Source organism: Mustela nivalis, assembly GCF_964662115.1.
Source record: "Mustela nivalis genome assembly, chromosome: 19".
Lineage (NCBI taxonomy): Eukaryota > Metazoa > Chordata > Mammalia > Carnivora > Mustelidae > Mustela > Mustela nivalis.
The window spans coordinates 36,570,977-36,591,710 of NC_139038.1; the positions used below are offsets into that span (position 1 = coordinate 36,570,977).

Below are 20,734 nucleotides of genomic sequence, written 5' to 3' on the forward strand. Positions count from 1 at the left end.
ACACTAAAAGCAACACAAAAGAATTACATGAGCAATCCTCAGACTTGATCGTGGCGAAAAAACACTCACAGATTTATTTTTTCCACAATGCCATTTGCAGCAGACCTACGGGCCAAGCACTTGCCTCAAACCTCTCTTGCTCCATCCTATGATGGTCTTCGAGCTGCTGTTCCAGATAAGCCAGATTTCGAAATTTCTCTAGATAAATGTCGTACTGCTTTTGCAACTCCTCCTCGATCTTCTCATATTCATCCATAAACGCTGGCCTGGAACAAGCGAATGAAATACAAAGTGAAAGATTATACTGTGAGTTCTGGGTCCCATCATAATTTGCTGTGGAAAGCCTATAGGTGGAGATGGTTCTTCAACTTGTAGCTGTTTAAAGTTAATTTTCCAGGGCGACTGGGTTGCTCAGATGGTTAAGCACCTGCCCTTCGGCCCAGGTCATGATCTCAGGGTCCTGGGATCAAGCCCTGCATAAGGCTCCCTACTCAGGGGGAAGCTTGCTTCCTCCTCTCTCTCTCTCTCTGCCTGCCTCTGCCTACTTATAATCTCTCTAAACATTAAAAAGAGAGCACTGTTTCGTGCACGAGCTAGCATGAGGGGCCAGCTCTAATAAATAAATAAATAAATAAAATATCTCTAATAAATAAATAAAATCTTAATAAATAAAGTTGATTTTCCTTTTCTCCTCCCTCCCCTCAAAATGAACATACCTATTGTTTCTTTTTTTTTAAATCAAAAGCTCGGGGCGCCTGAGTGGCTCAGTGGGTTGAGCCTCTGCCTTCAGCTCAGGTCATGGTCTCAGGGTCCTGGGATCAAGCCCCACATTGGGCTCTCTGCTCAGCAGGGAGCCTGCTTCCCCGCCTACTTGTGATCTCCCTCTCTCTCTGTCAAATAAATAAAATCTTTTAAAATAAATAAATAAATCAATCAAAAGCTCTTAGGGGCACCTGGGTGGCTCAGTGTCTGCCTTTGGATAGGGTCATGATCGCAGGGTCCTGGGATCGCATCCCATGTGGGGATCCCTGCACAGTGGAAAGCCTGCTTCTCCCTCTCCCTCTTTCTCCTGGTCCCCCTGCTCGTGCATGTTCTCTCTCTCAAATAAAAACAAAACAAAACAAAACAAAACAAAACAAACCACCACCCCAAAACAATCAAAAGCTCTTTGTAAAAATTTGAAATAATCCTGAAAGTATGAAGGCTAAAGTAAAAATCACTCATAATCTGGATCGCCTGGGTGGCTCAGTTGGTTAAGCAACTGCCTTTGGCTCAGATCATAATCCCAGGGTCCTGGGATCAAGTCCCATGTCAGGCTCCCTCTGACCCTCTGCCCTCTCATGCTCTCTCTCTCTCAAATAAATAAATAAAATCTTTTAAAAAAATTAGTGATAGGATTATGACACTTAATAATTGATAAGCATTCTTCCAGACTTTCCTATGCATGGATACATACATGGCACATATTTTTAAGCATCATTAAGTTTATTATCTTCAATGAAGCTTTGCAGTCTTTTCTCTTACTCAAAATGCCTTGGATTTTAATAGACTTAAAAAGTTATCTTGTATCACATACACCTCGCAAAATCAAGAAGTTAAATACACACATTATCTTACTTGAGCATAATACTCCTCAAGTATACTCCTCAATATATTTTGGGTGCTCCAAAATATATTCAGCCCCCCAAAAAGGGAAACGCAGGTTGCAACAAATTGAAGCTAATTTTTTTTTTTTTTTAAAGATTTTATTTGTTTATTTGACAGACAGAGATCAGAGTAGACAGAGAGGCAGGCAGAGAGAGAGAGGGAAATAGGCTCCCCGCTGAGCAGAAAGCCTGACACGGGACTCGATCCCAGGACTCTAAGATCATGACCTGAGCTGAAGGCAGTGGCTTAACCCACTGAGCCACCCAGGCGCCCTGAAGCTAAATTTTTAAAAAAGACTTTGTAATTTTTTTTTCTTGAGAGAGAGAGATTGCACACAGGGAGGGGCAGAAGGAGAGGGAGGGAGAGGACCCTCAAGCAGACTCACACTGGGTGGGGGCCCGACATGGGGCTGCATCAAGACCTGAGCTGAAACCAAGAGTCCAACGCTTAACTGACTGTACCGCCAGGTGCCCCCAAAGCTAAGGTTTAACAATATAAAATCAAAAACCAAAACCATAACACAAAAACCTGTTTCAACTGGTTTGCTGAATCTATTCTTTTCTCTCACCGGGAGAACTTTCTTTTTTTTTTTTTTTTTAAAGATTTTATTCATTTATTTGACAGATAGAAATTACATGTAGGCAGAGAGAGAGAGAAGAGGAAGCAGGCTCCCTGCTGAGCAGAGAGCCCGATGTGGGGCTCAATCCCAGGACCCTGGGATCATGACCTGAGCTGAAGACAGAGGCTTTAACCCACTGAGCTACCAGGTGCCCTGGGAAAACTCTCTTAACAATATAAACAGGGAAGCCTGGATGGCTCAGTTGGTTAAGTGTCTGCTTTCAGTTCAGGTCATGATTCCAGAGGCCTGGGATTGAGTCCTCCATCTAGCTCCCTGCTCAGCTGGGAGCCCGCTTCCCCCTATCCCTCTGTGTACACCCCGGCCACGGTTTCTGTGCTCTAATAAAGAAATAAAATCTTTAAAAAAAATAAATAAGGGGCGCCGGGGTGTCTCAGTCGGTTAAGCAGCTGCCTTTGGCTCAGTTCATGATGCCAGGGTCCTGGGATCAAGTCCTGCATCGGGTTCCTTGCTCAGCAGAGAGCCTGCTTCTTCCTTTCCCTCTGCCTACTGCTCTGCCTACTTGTGCTTTCTATCTCTCTGTTAAATAAATAAATAAAAATCTTTTAAATAAATAAACTAAAAAATAATAAATAATCTTTGGGACTAGAGCAAAATACAGAAACTTTTCTATTGAAAGGCCATAAGGCTTAACAAAAATGAATTTATGCCTGAGAGGCAGAATTTTTTAATGAGACACCCGTGTCAGGTGGCCCAGACTACAAAGGTGGAAAGGGCATGGGCTTGCCTGTGGTTTCCGCTCCCTGGGTTACTCATGTCCACAGGGGAGATCTTCCCACAGATGTTAGAACTAGTGTCAGGTTGTGGGCCAGTCACCAGTATCTCCAAAATGCATGACATTCAGACAGATGGAGCAGCTACACAGATGGGAGGGAAGAGAGAAAAATAAAGGCAGAATGAAAAGGCAAAGCAGTGATGCAGGAGAAAGACTGACAAGAGACGGAGCAAGAGAAGGAGGGCGCGAAATGAGCAAGAGAAAGGCTCTAAGAAAATGCGAGGAACCCACTTGAAAGGCTCCGAAGACCTGGACGGTACCATTCACAGTCCCTGGAAAAAGGCCCTTTCAGAGAGGGAACGTCAAAAGAAAGATGAACTGGTGAAGAATTACAAAGGTCTAAAATCGGGGCGCCTGGGTGGCTCAGTGGGTTAAGCCTCTGCCTTCGGCTCAGGTCATGATCTCAGGGTCCTGGGATCAAGCCCCGCATCAGGCTCTCTTCTCAGCAGAGAGCCTGCTTCCTCCTCTCTCTCTGCTTGCCTCTCTGCCTACTTGTGATCTCTCTCTGTCAATAAATAAAATATTAAAAAAAAAAAAACAACAAAGGTCTAAAATCTGCTCAAACTAAGAAATGGTAGTGTGCTTCTGCTTAAACCTCGTTCATGGCAAGGCACAGATCTTAGGAGACGAGCCGTGGGTAACTTTCACCCTCTGGGTTCACTAACTCTGCCCTGCATTCCAAGAAGCCATAGAACCCTGAAGGGAGGTTCGAGAATGGAGCCGTTTCCCAGGCACACTGAGAACAGTAAAGACGAGTCTGGCAGGACGCGTTGTTAGGACGTGTGTGGCCCCCACACTCTCAGTCCAAATGGCCCCACACCCGAGGGGCTACCACCACTGACCACTTGTCCTCACGCTGCTAGAATGTACAAGACAACTTTCCACCCACTCTTCAGGGGTTTGGATCTACCTGACACTCTGCAGAGTCTGAAGCCGCTTCCGATTTCGTTCCAGTTCTAACTTCCTCTTCTCGATCTTGGCTTCTAGGTTAGCTTCGTCAGAGGCCACGTTGTTGAGCAGATCTTTAGTCTTCTGCACCTGCGCCTGCGTCGAATAGGAAATGAATGAGAGGAAGGCCCAGGAAGCAACTCCCACGTGGCTCCCGGAAGAGAGGAATTCCATAGCTCCTCAGGCACAGCGACATCATGCTGCATAAAAGCAAAAGTAAACACACAAAGCACACTCCCCCAAGCCATCACTCAGTTAGCCGTTTCCAGACAGGAAATCACACAGGCCCAGAAAAAATGATCATCCTTTCCCCTGAAAAGAGGATGTCTGTAGCCATGCAAACAAGGGAGGATGGAAGGAACAGTGTCCCGAGTAGAGGGAGCGGGCCTAGATGTCGTGCGCGGTCACTGGCTCACACGGCTGCCGTACCACTCTGGCTTGTCAGTCGGCCTTTATTCTCACTGTTCTGCTCACTCCCCTAGTTACAAACATCTGCATCACAGAATATATGCACCAGGAGACAAAAAGAAACATCAGGTGGTCCCAGCCCTTGTCCACTGCCTGCTGGGACTGAGAGAGAAGGTTTCCCCTCCCTCCGGCTGGCAAGTACACCTCAACTACAGACTAAAACAGGGAAACCACTCTGTGAAGTCAGCGAAAAAGCGGCTCCCTCAGTGGACCAAGCCTTTGGGAGGGAGCCTGGGCAGCTAGGGCAGAGAAACAAAGTGAAGGGGAAGAGAGATCACGGACAAAACACGCAGGCCTTTCTGCTGTATCACAAGACCAAGTTCATCTGACAAGCGGAGGTAAGAATGAATGCACAGTCTTCACACCCGTGTCGCCTGGGAAGCTGGCCGGGCAGGCCTACAGCTCAGCTGCAATCTGCTGCATTAGGAACCACATCTGGAACCAGCCAGCTGAGTGTGCCGCTGCTTTCTGGGTTCTGATGTGCCAACTCGGCCTTAAGTTCCTGATGCCCGACAGGGGGTTCTCCCCCCAGTACTTCGGCACAATGTGTCACGCCCCGGAAACACGGAGGGACTGTCTACCTGCAGGTCTATGGTCTGGGGTCCATGAAGAACTCCTCGAAGGAGTTCTAGGGTCCATGAAGAACTCTTCGAAGGGTCCATGAAGAACTCCTCGAAGGAGCCCAGACACTCTCTGTAACTGTCAAAGACAGTGTATATCTGGGAGCAACCACTTTTACTCTTTATTTATGGCTGAACTTTTTTCAACTAAGTACACTAATAATTTCATGAAAATAATCATATCACTCTCCATTGGAAAACCCCACAAGAGGTATGAGTTCACTCTCACAGGAAGACAAGGCGAGTTTCTGAACAGCACACACTGATGGTGGCTCTTCTCTGAATCAGTCAGACAACACCTAGTGGATGTAAATGACTTCAAAAGCAAAAGCAGTTTTTTAAAGGTCTGTGCTCCTCAAACATGAAATACCAGCGGGGCACCGGGGTGGCTCAGTTGTTTAAGTGTCTGACCCCAGTTCTGGCTCAGGTCATGATCTCGGGGTCATGGGAACTAGCCCTGCGCTGGGCTCTGCGCTAAGCTGGGAGGCTGCTTGACATTCTCTTTCCCTCTGACTCTTGCCAGCACATGCATGCACCCAGACACTCTAATAATCTTTCAAAAAAAAAAGTGAAAAAAAAAAAAAAAGTATCTGTGTGATAGACACAATTTCCCCTAGCTTTCTGAAACAAATGGCTTACAGATCGTAACCCCAGTATTCATGCTATTGCTTCGGTTTTGTTTTCAGAATTATCACGTATCATGGACCTTTTGCAAGCACAGACACGTTAAAAGGTGCTCGCCATCCACGGTGCACGCCTGGAACTAACCCCATGTGCCACCCATTCTTCAAGAAGAAAGAAAGAAAATGGCACCTGGGGGGACTCAGTCAGTTAAGCATCTGCCTTCTGCTCAGATCATGATATCAGGGTCCTGGGATGAAGTCCTTTGTCCGGCTTCCTGATCAGCAGGGAGTCTGCTTCTCCCTCTGCCCTTCCCCCTGCTCATGCTTGCATGTGTGTGGCACATGCTTCCTCTCTCTCTTGCAAAATAAAAAAATCTTTAAAAAAAGGGATGGGCGCCTGGGTAGCTCAGTGGGTTAAACCTCTGCCTTCAGCTCAGATCATGATCTCAGGGTCCTGGGATCGAGCCCTGCATCGGGCTCTCTGCTCAGCAAGGAGCCTGCTTCCTCCTCTCTCTTTGCCTGCCTTTCTTCCTACTCGTGATCCCTGTCTGTCAAATAAATAATAAATAAAATCTTTTAAAAAAATAAAATAAAATGAGAGAGAGAGAGAGAGAGAGAGAAAGAAATCTCTGTGCCCATATTTCAGCACCCAAATAAATAAATAAATAAATAAATGGAAAACCTGAAAATCACTTAAATGCCCAGCAGCAAGGAAGTGGTTAAAGTATGAAGAGTCCCTTAAATAGAGCATTACTTAGGAAAATTGAAGAATTTAATCAAATTATTAAATTATTAAAACTGACAAATTTGGGGGGATAAGTTGTTCATATTTATAACAAGGGGAAAAAAGAAGTAAGTAACCTAGAATGTATCCTTGAACGTCCTCTGCATTTCCCATTTCCCCGCGATCATACCCCTTCTCTGTCACTAGGCCAAGGGTTGGTGTTTCTTGAGGAGGCAGGGAATAAATCAGTATTTTCAAGTTCCAGGCACAAAACATTAAATAAAAGCAAATAATCTTACCAAAATATCTTTTATTGCAATTCTCATCACTTTTTCAGTTTCGTTTATTTCCAGAGGCCTGGCAATAGCTTCTGTTCTCAATTCCTATGGGAAACAATGAAATGGAATTACACACACTTTCAGAAAAGCAATTCTCAAAATAAATCCCCAGATCTGGATATGGCTTATGGACTAGTTCTCAAAGTTCCATCACAGGGTGCATCTCTGATACAGAAACACTTCTTCTAGCACCTCTTCCAAACGTCTCTTCTTTTTTTTCTTTAAGAACTCTCCACACCCCACTGTGGGGCCTGAACTCACAACCCTGAGATCAAGAGTCATAAGCTCACCAACTGAGCCAGCCAAGTGGCTCCAGGTCTTTCTGATCCTACCACCAACCTGGTCTCCCTCCAGTGCCCTTGGCCTTCTCCAGCTAAAGGCCCCACACACCCTCAACACCAGGGGGGCAAAACTGGGCTTACCCTCATCATCTTTTCTCCCAAATTTGCTTCTTTACTTCTATTTGTTTAGGTGAACCCCAAACCAAGTGCAGCTCAACCAGCTGTCCGAACCCCCTGCCAGCCCCTATCATCATTCCTATGATTCATTTCCTCTAAGTTGCCTGTCACTTCCAACTGCAACCGATGAGAGGAGTCACCTTGTCCCCGCCCCTAGCATTAACCACTAACCAATCAACAGAAGCATTTGTGCCTATCATACCAGTGCCAGGAACTTCTGAGACATGGGACTTCAATGCCAATGCAGGTTCCTGCAGCACTTTCCCCAGCTCAGTCTTGGGCTTCCTTTATTCCACGGTACCCCTCAGGGCCCACACTGGTGGAAAGCTACGGAGAGCACAGATCAAGGTGCCTTGCCTGTCTGTCGTTGGTGCCAGTACTCAAAGAATGTTAGTTGAGTGTATGAAAAACCAACACCAGGGGCGCCTGGGTGGCTCAGTGGGTTAAGCCGCTGCCTTCGGCTCAGGTCATGATCTCAGGGTCCTGGGATCGAGCCCCGCGTCGGGCTCTCTGCTCCGCAGGGAGCCTGCTTCCCCCTCTCTCTCTGCCTGCCTCTCTGCCTACTTGTGATCTCTGTCTGTCAAATAAATAAATAAATAAAATCTTAAAAAAAAAAAAGAAAAACCAACACTGGATGGGGGATCTTCCTCAGATCACAGCTGTACAGAATTTGAGAAGTACCATATTCATGGCTCCTATGGCAACATTTCGGCTACTGGTTATTTCAATTCATTACAGGACGGTGCTAAGAGTCCCCAGTGGAAACCTGGTTAAGTCTCACCATGAAGCCACAGCTCTGTGGCAGTTACCAAGTGACTAGCACTTCACAGGTCTGTCTCTAGGTCTGTCAGAAATGTGCGGAGACACATGCACACAACCGCACTATAAAGAGAAAACACAGAAGGCCTGGGGAGCTGCCTTGTTAGTTATCTAAATTAGCTATGAGATAGGAGCAGCAGCTTTGTTCTGTCAACTGGGCAGCTGGTCAGCCACTAGGTTAACACATCAGCAATGCTGAGCTGGCATCCCAGTCCCCTGCTCCCTGTCTGCTCCTGGGGCAGGAATGAAAAGCCAGAAGAAAATACCATTACACTAGAGCAGTGATGCCAGAAGGCGGGCCAGGCCGAGAGGACAATCATGGCTGACAAACCTGACTGGAGTAAAAAGAATTAAACGCATTTAGTTTAAAAACACTAGAGAGCCCGGGCGGCTCAGTCGGTTCTGCTTGGGTCAGGATCTCAGGGTGGTGGAATCAAGCTCCAGATCCTGCTCCTGGCTCAGCAGGGAACCTGCTTCTCCCTCTGCCTTCTGCTCCCCCTGCTTGTGCTCTCTCTTTCTCTTGCTTTCCAAAAAATAAATAAATAAAATCTAAAATCAAATAAATGAAATAAATAAAAACACTAGAGGTGAGGGGCGCCTGGGTGGCTCAGTAGGTTAAAGCCTCTGCCTTCAGTGCAAGTCATGATCCCAGGGTCCTGGAATTGAGTTCCACATCAGGCTCCTTGCTTGACGGGGAGCCCACTTTTCTCTCTGCCTCTGTCGGCTGCTCTGCCTGCTTGTGTCCCTCTCTGATAAATAAATAAAATCCTTAAAACAAAACAAAACAAAAAACCACAAGAGGTGAGCATGTATGCTTCAAATGCCATAAACCCTTACAGGAAAGAATTAAACAAGACTCCACTTCTTAAACCAGTGGGTCCCAAACTCTGCTGCATGTTGGAATCCCATGGAGATCCTTAAATGCTGGATGCCTGGAGGGTGCCTCCGGGGCGCAGCTGGTTAAACAACCAACTCTTGGTTTGGGCTCAGGTCAAGTTCTCTGCAAAATATAGCCTCACACTGGGTTCTATACTCAGAGCAAAGTCTGCTTGAGATTCTCTCTGCCTTTGCCTCTGTCCCTCCCGCCCACACATCTCTCTCTCCCTCAAATAAATAAATAAATAAATATTAGGGGGGAAAAAAGGCTGGATGCCTGGCTCTCACCCCCACACATTCTGATTCACTGCTTTGGGGGACAACCCAGACATCAGGTGATTTAAAGGGAGCCCTACAGGGGTTTTAGAAGCCATATTCTCATTAAACAGCTCGGTAAACTCAGTAGATGAAGCACTCTTTTCGGCTCACATTGGTTAGAAGAACAGCAGATACATTTTTATGGTGACACCAACGTCAGCTGATGAGTAGTAGCTGCCTAGGTCACGGGCTGCCCAGCTCTGCACACGTGAGAGTCACCCAAGACTTACAACTCCCAATGCCCAGGTCCGCTCCAAACCCGTGACACTGGCACGGAAGGCAGGTACCAGTAGTTTTTACAGGACCCCACAGCATCCCACGCAGAAGCAAAGTGTGGGAACCATGGGTGCAGAAGAGCACTTTGTAGACAGGAATGCGGAACTCCTCAGGAAAAACACCAGACTTTGCTAGGTCTGCCACGGGCATGGAGGAAAGTTCCAGCAACATGCTATGTAACATGCTACATAACTGCTGCTCCTGAACGAGGAGGGAAAGCTATTAACAACAGATCAGCGGGGGTGCCTGGGTGGCTCAGTTGGTTAAGCAACTGCCTTCAGCTCAGGTCACGATCCCAAGGTCCTGGGATCGAACCCCACATTGGACTCCCTGCTCAGTGGGGAGCCTGCTTCTCCTTCTCCCTCCACTGCTCTGCCTGCTTGTGCTCTCTCACTCTCTCTGTCAAACAAATAAATAAAAATCTTAAAAAAAAAATTTAAAAACAGACCAGCGGGCACCAGAAGTAGGAAGAGCAGCTAATGCTATCACCTCCCTGCAGTTCATCTCATTTCAGCAGGTACAGTGTGATGAAATGGGAAGGCCGGGGAAAAGCAGAATCAGAAAAAAAAACCTTGAAAGAGGCTGAGAAAGTATTTAAGTGTCTGAACATGGCTCACCCTCAATTCTACCTCCTTGCCCAGCAGGTCATACAGGGACGCTCCTCTGGAGGTGATTTCAGAAGCAAGCTGCCTGGCCGCCTTCAAATCTGCAATCTGGAGGGAAAATATCAAACACAGAAAACTCGGTGAAGCCTTGGGGCTCCTCGGTGGCTCAGTCGGTTCAGTGTCTGCCTTTGGCTCAGGTCACACAGTCAGGGTCCTGGACCAAGTCCCTCATGGGGCTCAGAGGGGGAGTGTGCTCCTCCCTCTCCCTCTGCCCTCCACACTGCTCCTGAGCTCTCTGTCTCAAATGAATAAAAAATTTAAAAATGAAAATTAAAAAATGAAATAACCAGTTTGTTAGAATCAATTCCTGCCTCCCATCAGGACACTGAACTACTGAGCACATTTTCCACGAGACCCATATTTCCATCCTGTGGACAAGCGCTCCCAGGACATCTGGGTCTCTCTGAAAGTCCAAATCTCAAGTCGAATGTAATCTTTAACCAGGAACCATGGGAGTCTGAAAGTGACATGCTTCCTATTTGGAGGAGGTCACAACAGGGGACAGGCGACCAGAGGGGAAGCAGAGAGACACATTTCCTACCGCAGAATGCTGCTGCCCCCGGCTCTCCGCCTCTGGACAGCCTGGTGCACAGCTGCTGGGGCTCCTGGGAATTAACCTGCACACAGCCCCATGGTGTGACCCGCCTCCCTCAGGGGCGGCATCTACTGCTGTGAAGATGACAGCCTCTAGCCCCGAGCATAAGCTTCTTTCTTAGGCGTCACAGGTCATCCCACTTCCTTGCATATGGTAACTTTTCCAGAGAACCCAAACATTTCCTTGCTCTGCTCACTCTTCCTCTCTCCGACTCCCACACCGGCCACAGCAAGTCTCCCTCTGCATTCACAGCTGCTGTCTTCCCCTCCCTTAGTCCTGCAGGGTTCCGATCCCTCCAGCTCCAGCTCCCCCGGCCCAGACCACCTCATAGCAGCAAACATCCCACTTCCTTAGCAGTAGTCTCATTATCTCCCCTGCATCCCGGCCCCCGAGGCCATCAAGTTCAGTCCCCTGAACTCTTCTCTACTCACACCCCCTCCTAAGCTCGTGGCTGTAACACTTTCTACAACCGAACACCTCATACTGAACAGCTCAGCTGTTCCAACCAAACTCCCGCCTTTCCTACCAGGCCTGCTCCTCCCACACTCCCCTCCCTTTCAGTAAAGGCAACTTAACCCCTGCAGGTGCTCAGACCAAGAACTCCAGAGCTATGAAGGCTAAAACTGTGTGGACTTGCCACAGATGGCCTTTTCCATGTTTCATTATTTAAATTTAAATAAATTTGGAACCCTGTTATTCGGTGACGCTAGCTACATGTGGCAAGTAGCTCCAACAGTATGGCATAGATAGAGAACACATCCATCATCACAGAGAGATCTAGCAGACAGGGTAGCTGTAGGATCTTCCTTGCATGGTCTGTTTTCTCTCAACCCACATTCAAGCCCACAAGATCCATGTTCAGAATAGGTTCTAACCCCTGGCCACTTCTTTCCACTGATTCTGGCTCCTGGTTACAAACCTTGGTATGAATTCTTGGACCTGATCACAGGTGATCACAAAGGCTTTCCCTGGCAGGCCTGACAGGGGTACCTGTGCCAGGGCTCACCCCAGCTGAGGCACAGCAGGGCACTGCAGGCTCTGAAGGAAGCAGCAGTCAAGGATGCAGGGCCTTTGACCCCCATGATCCATAAAGTATGTGGGGCCTTCACTCCCAGGTCTCTTCATGGCGGGCTGAGGTGGCCTTCTTGTGGGGGAACTAGGGAGAAAACCTGGGGACACTCTTCCACTCCTAGTCCTCCCCCAACTCAGGGTCATAAAAGTGCAATGGCCATGGTCACCAAACAGTGGAAAAAACCAAGATGCCCTTCAATGGATGGATGGATAAGGAAGATGTGGTCCATATACACAATGGGGTATTTTGGCTCCATCAGAAAGGATGAAAACCCAACTTTTGTAGCGACATGGACGGGACTGGAAGAGATTATGCTGAATGAAGTAAGTCAAGCAGAGAGTCAATTATCATATGGTTTCACTTACTTGTGGAGCATAAGAAATAACACAGAGGACATGGGGAGATGGAGAGGAGAAGGGAGTTGGGGGAAATTAGAGGGGGAGATGAACCATGAGAGACTATGAACTCTGAAAAACAATCTGAGGGTTTTGAAGGGGCGGGGGAGCAGGAGGTTGGGGGAGCCTGGTGGTGGATATTGTGGAGGGCACATATTGCATGGAGCACTGGGTGTGGTACATAAACATTGAATTCTGAAAAGAATTTTACACTGAAAAGAAATTTAAAAAATTAAAAATTAAAAAAAAAAGTGCTGGAGCCTTTTGTTCAGGGCTCCCTCAGGAGACAACCCCTTCAAGGGTGTGCCATCTCCTGGGAGACAAAGGAACAGTGTGGTGGGAGGGAGGCGTGACACTTCCTCTGCTTTTAGCGCCTTGATCAAACCATCACAGTAAGTGACTGAATACTTAACTTTCATTTCGGCTTGCTGCTTTCATCAAATCCTCCGATGCCTGGCAGCTCAGCTGTCTCCCATCTTAGCCGAGCTCCTGATATCAGCAACCACTCTGTCCAAAGTCACTGACATGTCTGCGTGTACCCTCATGCCCCCCTCAGTCTAATCTCAACCCAGGAGCCAGAGGGATCCTTTTAATACAAAGTTTCAAATTACGTACTTCTCTGCTCAAACGCCATGATTTTCCACCTCAAAGTCAACCTCTTTACAGTGGCTGTGGAGACACCACAGGGTGGGGTCTGTCAAAGGACCCCTCCGAGGGGCGCCTCAGTGGCTCAGGGGGTTAAAGCCTCTGCCTTCAGCTCAGGTCATGATCTTGGGGTCCTGGGATCAAGCCCCGCATCGGGCTCTCTGCTCGGCGGGGAGCCTGCTTCCCCACCCACCCGCCCGCCTCTCTGCCTATTTGTGATCTCTGTCAAATAAATAAATAAAATCTTAAAAAAAAAAAAAAAAAAAAAAGGACCCCTCCGAACTCTCATGCTCCCCTCTATTGACCCATTTCCTCAAATACACAAAGCACACTTTTTCAGAGGATACTCTTCCCCTTCCGCTGCACGGCTTGCTCCTTCCCTGCTTCGCATCTCGGCAGAGGATGTCACCCACCCCGTCTCCCTGTTGCAGACAGCCTGGCCCTGCTTTACCATTCCCCCACACACCGATCACCTCTGACCTGCCAATCCTTCTGCTTTGTGGTGTAGTCTGACTCCCCACTGAGCCTAACAGAGGATTGCTGTCTTGCTGTTCACGTGGTACCCTGAACATCTGAACCGTGCCTGGCATATAGTGGGTTTTCCATAGGTAGCGGATTAATTTGTTGTGACTGCTGTTTGTATCTAAATGGTGATGAGCACAGAACTGAAAAACTGCTCCTAGTCAAGGGGTAAGGCAAGAAGCAATGACATGAGTGTCTGATATGTTCCGTTTCAGAGTTTAAGAAATACACACACTGCCCCACACTGGGACATTGTCCTTACCTTCGAGCCAAGATCAAACTTGAATTTGCTGATGTCCTCCTCCCCTATCTTAGAGCCCTCCATCCCTTTGGTCTTCATGGCATTATAAAGGACAGAGGTGATCTTCAAAAGCTCTTTCACTGCATACCCATCTGCCTGATAAAGCTTCTTGGTATTGAGTTTTATATGCGCCTTGGTGGCCTATTTTCAGACAAAAAAAAAAAAAAAAAAGTAAGGCCCTTTCCATGTAAATAAAATCCAACTTGAATCTCATGTAGGTAACTTGAAAATCTCTCTTTAACAAAAACCTGACTGTATTGAATCAAACTTCCAAGTGACTCAAGCATTGCAAGTGGGTGTATGAACTGATATAATCTTGATAGAGAGCTATTTAGTAACTGACAATAAAATTACAAATTCACCCATCTTTCCAATCCTAAGAACTTATCCTGGGGTCACTGTCACAAAGTCCTACGTGTGGGCTATTCACTACGGCACAGTTTCATAGAGCAAAAGTTATAAACTATCTAAACACCTGAGGAAGCTGGGTGGCTCAGTTGTTAAGTGTCTGCCTTTGCCTCAGGTCAGGATCTCAGGGTCCTGGGATCGAGCTCCGCATCGGACTCCCTGCTCATTAGGAAGTCTGCTTCTCCCCCTCCCACACCCTGCTTGTGTTCCCTCTCTCACTGTGTGTCTCTGTCAAATAAATAAACAAAATCTTAAAAAAAATCTAAACACCTATCTATATATAAATTACATAAACTATGGTATACTCATGAAAGCGATACTACTCAGGCACAAGACAGAATGAGGAAACTGGATATGTATTCGGAAAATTCTCCAAAACACACAACTAAGTGAATAAAGCAGGATTCTAAGCAGTGGTGTACCGTACGCCACCATTTGTGTAAAAGGCAGGGGAAAGAATGTATATTGTGTTTGCTTCTCTGTATGTAAATAAACTCGGAGGATGGAGATGGGGATGAACTGGGTCAATGGCAGACAAGAGAAAAAGTCCTTTTACCCTATACTGTTTCATAATTAAGAAGAAATTCTGAGGAGCACCTGGGTCAGTCATCACTTAATGACACTCAGTCATTAAGTGTCACCTTTGGCTCAGGTCAAGATCTCAGGGTCCTGGGATTAAGCCCTATATCAGACTCCCTGCTCAGCGGGAAACCTGCTTCTCTCTCTCTTCCACTCCGCCTGCTTGTGTTCTCTCTCTCACGATCTCTCTCTCTCTGTGTGTCAAATAAATAAAATCAAAAAAGAAAAAATTTTGAACCTATACTAAACTAACTGAATAGAATTCTTAACAAATAATGAATTAACGGGGTGCCTGGGTGGCTCAGTGGGTTAAAGCCTCTGCCTTCGGCTCAGGTCATGATCCCAGGGTCCTGGGATCGAGTCCTGCATTGGGCTCTCTGCTTAGCAGGGAGACTGCTTCCCCCCCCCCTCACTCTCTGCCTGCTTCTCTCCTTGTGATCTCTCTCTGTCAAATAAATAAATAAATTCTTTAGAAACAAAATAATAATGAATTAAAAACAAAAAACAAAAAAAATGCCTCCACAGAAACTTGGTGACCAGATGGGCTTAGAAACACGAAAGCAGCCCCCATTGGGACTCATCTGTAACATACTTAATATTCCAACTCCAGAAAATAACTGTCAACTAACCAGAAACTGGGCAATTGCTTTAATGAAGAAAACTCGGTCTTGTTCAGTCTCAACATCAGAAGGGATATCGGTCTGAGGTTCATACCTTTCAGAGAGAGAGAGAAGAAAAGTTAATTAAGTACAAAGTCCACGAAAGAGAAAATAGGCAGCTGAGAGGATCCGTAACAGCAAGCTCTCTAAGTCCCCGGTTCAGGTAGTAAGAGTGAGAGAGACTTCAAAACCAGCATAAAAGGGGCGCCTGGGTGGCTCAGTGGGTTAAAGCCTCTGCCTTTGGCTCAGGTCATGATCCCAGGGTCAAGGGATCGAGCCCCACATCGGGCACTCTGCTTGATGGGGAACCTGCTTCCTCCTCTCTCTCTGCCTGCCTCTCTGCCTACTTGTGATCTCTGTCAAATAAATAAATAAAAATATTAAAAAAAAAAAAAAGCAGCATAAAAACCCAAACACCTCAGGGAGTGAATCCTCACCTAAGAACAGACTTAAGTGATTACAAAAATCCAATTAGGGGCTCAGCTTACAAAATTAAGTCTATCTCATGGGCGCCTGGGTGGCTCAGTGGGTTAAGCCGCTGCCTTCGGCTCAGGTCATGATCTCAGGGTCCTGGGATCGAGTCCCGCGTCGGGCTCTCTGCTCAGCAGGGAGCCTGTTTCCTCCTCTCTCTCTCTCTCTGCCTGTCTCTCTGCCTACTTGTGATCTCTCTCTGTCAAATAAATAAATAAAGTCTTTAAAAAAAAATTAAGTCTATCTCAGACCTCAAAGTTCAACTAAAATAATGAGAACTATCACTCTGGCTGAGCAGCCCTTGACCTCACAGAGCCAACCAGCTAGCTGAGAAGCAGTGGTTAGGGGAGTTCTGGAGTTACTGACGACCCACCAGGGGTCAGTGCGGTGCAGTCCTTGGTTTCCTCCTGTGCAAACTGCAGGCGAAGGAGGGTTTTCACATTTTTAAAGGATTATCACAAACAAAACACAGGGGAGATTATGCAACAAAGATCTTATGTAGCCTGCAACACCGAAAATATGTATGACCTCCTTAAAAAAGATCGCCCACCCAGAATCATATTAAATTTTTCACACATATGAAATCTGAATCTGAATGATTTCTACCTCATTACACTTCATTATGTACTTCATTATAGTCATTAGAGAGTGTGCAGAGATCCTGCTCACTCCTGACGACAGTGAGAGCGTGAAGGGGAGCCTGGACCACTGTTCGCATCAGCTTCTGAGAAATCTCTTACCACTGCCTCCCTTCTCCACAGCGCTCCTCAAGCTCAACTGATTTTTAATAGGTTATAAGTGAGTCTTTCAAACTCAGAATTTATTGAATTCTTCCTTCTGCTTCACCACAGTATCCATTTTCAATAGGTGGCTATTGAATAAAATACAGCATTCATTCTTAGACTTTATTAAAGTACATTTCTGACCGTTTCACAAGCCAAAGCAGCACTTCAGACACAAGTCCAAAATTTGGTGTGCGGAAGTTTTCCATTGAGATGTGGCGAGGGTATCCCAAGGCTCTCATCATCTCTGTAAAATCTGTCCAAAGGTAAAATACAGCTCAGTCAGTTCCCCCATCAAAGAGCAACTACTTACTTACTTTCCTTGTTTTCCCTCTTTATTCCCAACATACTGACAGTTACAGGACTATTTATCAAGTCTCTAAGAGGGAAAGCAAAAAGGAGACGAAACTTTAAATATATAATCTGCTTCCTGAAAAACACTTAACTTCAATGGGAGGAAAAAGTGGAAGCTGTATATTATAATGGGGTCTAGGCAGGCACCTAGGTGGCTTGATCAGTTAAGCGTCTGCCTTTGGCTCAGGTCATGATCCCAGGGTCAAGGGATCGAGCCCTACATTGGGCTCCTTGCTCAGCTCCTTGCTGAGGAGAAGCCTGCTTCTCCTTCTCCCTCTGCCTGCTATTCTCCTTGTGTGATCGCTCTCTCTCTCTCTGTCAAATAAATAAATAAAATCTTAAAAAAAAAAAAGTCTGATATAATAGGGTTTAAGGATTGGGTGTGAATAGAATTTCTCCCTTCGATATGTCATTTCCCTCTTGGATATCCTTCTCTTTACCTCTCAAAATGAGAAATATCTGGTTTACAAAATGTCATCAAGAAAAAATATGCTGGGGCACCTGGGTGGCTCAGTCGGTTGAGCATCGGACTCTTGATTTTGGCTCAGATCCTGATCTCAGGGTCAAGGGATCAAGCCCTGCACGGCTCCACACTCAGCAGGGAGTGTGCTTCTCTCCCTTTCTCCCCCCACACCCCCAACCCGTGCTCCCATACAAGCGCCTGTCTCTCTCTCAAATAAAAAAAATATATCTTTTTTAAAAAATGTTAAATGTTAACAGCGGTTACATTTAGAGGTGTTCATTTAGTACATTTAGTGGGGCAAAGTTCACCTGTCTGAGTTATTCTGGAGTTGGCTTTTTAATCTTATTTATTTATTTATTTATTTTTAATCTTTTATTTATTTATTTGAGACAGAAAGAGTGAGCATATAAGCAGGGGGAGAGGCAGAGGGAGAAGCAGACTCCCCACTAATCAGGGAGCCCATTGTGGGGCCAATCCCAGGACCCTGGGATCATGACCGGAGCCAAAGGCAGAGCTTCACCAACTGAGCCACCCAGGCATCCCAACAGCATTGTATTTAAAGAGATCTTGAAGAGACTGTTTGAACTATACAGAAATATTTTAATTCCTTTTATAAACCAGAACAAGAAACAATAATACTAATACTTGTTGAAACTGGAGGTTGTGGTGGTCACTACGCTTTAAAGCAAAATGAGCAAATGAACACAACAAATATTTTTGTTTCCACAACATGCCAGGATCTGTTTTTGGTGTGCTTCTGGCTCTACAGAATGCCTGTTCCTGCTCTTCCTCGAGGTTCAAATGATCTCAACAACATTTGCAAAAAAGCTACCTGGGCACTGGAGGTTAGGCTGGATCTCACCAGGCAAGAGAAGATACAAGCAAAGTAAGAAGGGCACAGAGGGCCTCGTCACTGCTTTCTGCGAAATGTGAGGAGAGTGATGGTTTATAAAGCAGCTTTATTCCCACCACACGCCACACACTGCCTAAATACTTCTTCCTATTAAGCTGTAGTAGGATCCCATTAATTCTGCAAAATGGGGACAATTGGACTATTATTTTTACTGAAAGTTGCACAAATGTATGGCATTCATTTAAGGTCAAAAAGTTCAGAAATCCCTTTCTTAACACCCTCTTCCAGGCACAACTGCATTTAATGTCCCCTAGCAGAACCCGGGCCTCAGCCTGCGAAGGAGGAGAAACTCATCTCTACAACACACCGTCACCAAGAACCTTCAAATCCCAGAGGGCATAATTCACACCATGGTGCTACTAGGTGTGCCAATAAAATGTGATGCCCCTTCCCCTATATTTACATGGAAGAAAAAGAGCGATTCCTAAATGAAATGACAATCGTTAATGGTGAAATGTCCAGCAATTTGTTAGAAAACGGGGCAGTAAAAACAGGCCTGGATGACAGCAACTTGGCAATCATGTGCTACCCCTAAGCAGGTGGACCCAGGTGGCCCAAACGCTTCAGGTTCAGAAAATGCCCGCTCATGGAAAGCAAAGGATTTTGACTCACACAGTCCCACAGCTCCAATAGTGCTTTCCACCCAGTTCTAGATGAGTGACTTAAAGCAAGCTGCTTGACTTCTCTGTGTCTCCAAGTCTTTCATGCAGGGATCACGCTACCCACCTCACTGTGCAAGTGAGGACGAAAACCAGGTATTTACTGCAAAACACCTGGTGTGTAACAGATGCCCCCAAAGTAGCAGGAACCAATTCGGGTTATCTCCATCCCACGTCCCCACTCTCCCAGCACAGTCCCTTTAGGAACGACGCAGGCTCTGGAAGTGAGAAAACCGAATTCAAACTCCGGCGCCAGATCCCACCGCCTGGGTCCTAGGGTCGAGTTCCCTGCCCTCCCGGCCCGTTCCTGCTCTCCAAATACAGAATATACAGTGGTTCAGGAGGCCAATAATACGTTGCACACCCATATACAGGAACTCCCCGGCCGACCGTAAAAACTCAAAACATGCCACCCGCGACGGTCATTCACCAGTCCCCTCCGCGGTTTTGCTCGTTTTTCTGAACTCTCCAGCTAACCCGACTCCGAATCGGTCTCAGCGTTTTCCAACACCGTAGCAAGCAGCCGCCTGTGGCCATGCAAGCCATCTAAAATTAGACAAAATTAACACTTCGGCTCCACAGCCGCCTAACCACACGCGGCCAGGGGCGCTCACAGCACCTCGCGCCAGGTCGGAGTGCTGACAAGGGGCGGGGGCGCTCGGCTTCGGGGGCGGCAGCGGCCAGGGACTCCCCGGGGGCCGCACAGGCCCAAACGGGGAAGACTCGGGCGCGGACCCGCAGGGGAAAGCGGGCAGGGCGGCCTTACTGCGGAGTTCGCGGAAAGACATGGTGCTCTTAATCCCCCGCAGCCTGGCGTCTGGGCCGCGAGCCCCTCAGGGCTCACGGGTCTCTATGGCAACGCACGGAGGCTCGACGGCACGCGGCTCGGGCCAAACAGGACGAGAGGCGAAGCGGCCAGATCGCGCGCGTGCGCATGCACAGGGGGCGAGTAGCTAGGGGTGTCAGGGGACGCCAAAGAAGCCTGACCCAGGCGAGCGGCTACGCGCCTCGCGGCATCTGGGTCCTCTTCGCACAGTGTGCAAACATACATTGGTACTGGCGGACACATTCTGAGCACCTACTATGTGCCTAACGCTGTGCTCGGCGCTCTACGTACTGCTGCTTATTTCTTCCTCAACTCCCCAGAATGTACGATAATGTCACGAAGCCGGGATTCCCTCCTGGGTCCTGTGCCCAGCATCTTTCTCCCCGGTCTGGGTAAATTCGCTGGCTTCGCCAGCAACCGAGACCCTCGAGAAACGGCAAAGTGTTGAAGTGAGGCCGGGGACGTCAGAAGCAAAGACCCAGGATGCCCGCGGGGCGGCGATAGGCGGCCATGCGGCCACCGCGCAAGCGCAGCTCGCTTTGGCTTCACGACATGCCAGAAATCAGCCCGAGTCCTGGTTTGCCGGCGATTGTCCTGGCAACGGAGGCTCTTGGGGGCCCCTAAGAGAGTCAGTTGGTTAAACGTCTGCCTTGCACTTAGGTCATGGCCCCAGAGTCCTGGAATGGGGCCTCCTGTCCAGCTCCCTACTCAGAGGAGTCACCTACTCCCTCTCCTCCCTGCTCTTGTTCTCTCGCGCTCTCTCAGATAAAGAAAATATTTTTTTCTTTTTTTTTTTTTAAATAAGGACATCAGCTTATTCTTTTTAAAAAATTTTTAATTTTTTAAAGGTTTTATTTATGTAATTGACAAAAAGAGACAGCTAGAAAAGGAACACAGC

The 20,734-nt window shown here is 47.1% G+C and overlaps 2 protein-coding genes across 16 annotated transcripts in view; one reads left to right on the forward strand and one right to left on the reverse strand.

The window, feature by feature from the left end:
* The window catches only part of NLRC3 (NLR family CARD domain containing 3), a 112,660-nt gene that overhangs the window by 54,362 nt on the left and 37,564 nt on the right, over positions 1–20,734 (forward strand). The window lies entirely within an intron of this gene.
* LOC309854327 (clusterin-associated protein 1) overlaps positions 1–20,734 on the reverse strand; it is a 113,801-nt gene that overhangs the window by 13,838 nt on the left and 79,229 nt on the right. For 5 of the 15 annotated variants that reach the window (XM_082713333.1, XM_082713329.1, XM_082713339.1 and 2 more), the window contains exons 1-8: positions 19,777–19,955; positions 16,766–16,877; positions 15,339–15,423; positions 13,684–13,863; positions 10,145–10,240; positions 6,742–6,825; positions 3,970–4,103; positions 125–266 (exon numbers count right to left, since the gene is read on the reverse strand). In XM_082713333.1, the coding sequence (XP_082569459.1) occupies positions 125–266; positions 3,970–4,103; positions 6,742–6,825; positions 10,145–10,240; positions 13,684–13,863; positions 15,339–15,423; positions 16,766–16,877; positions 19,777–19,798 (855 nt within the window). In that variant the 5' untranslated portion in view covers positions 19,799–19,955. Of the gene's footprint in view, positions 1–120; positions 267–3,969; positions 4,104–6,741; positions 6,826–10,144; positions 10,241–13,683; positions 13,864–15,338; positions 15,424–16,765; positions 16,878–18,270; positions 18,354–19,427; positions 19,557–19,629; positions 19,956–20,734 lie in introns of those variants that run through there. The other 10 variants (XM_082713335.1, XM_082713328.1, XM_082713332.1 and 7 more) reach the window with 10 other exon arrangements.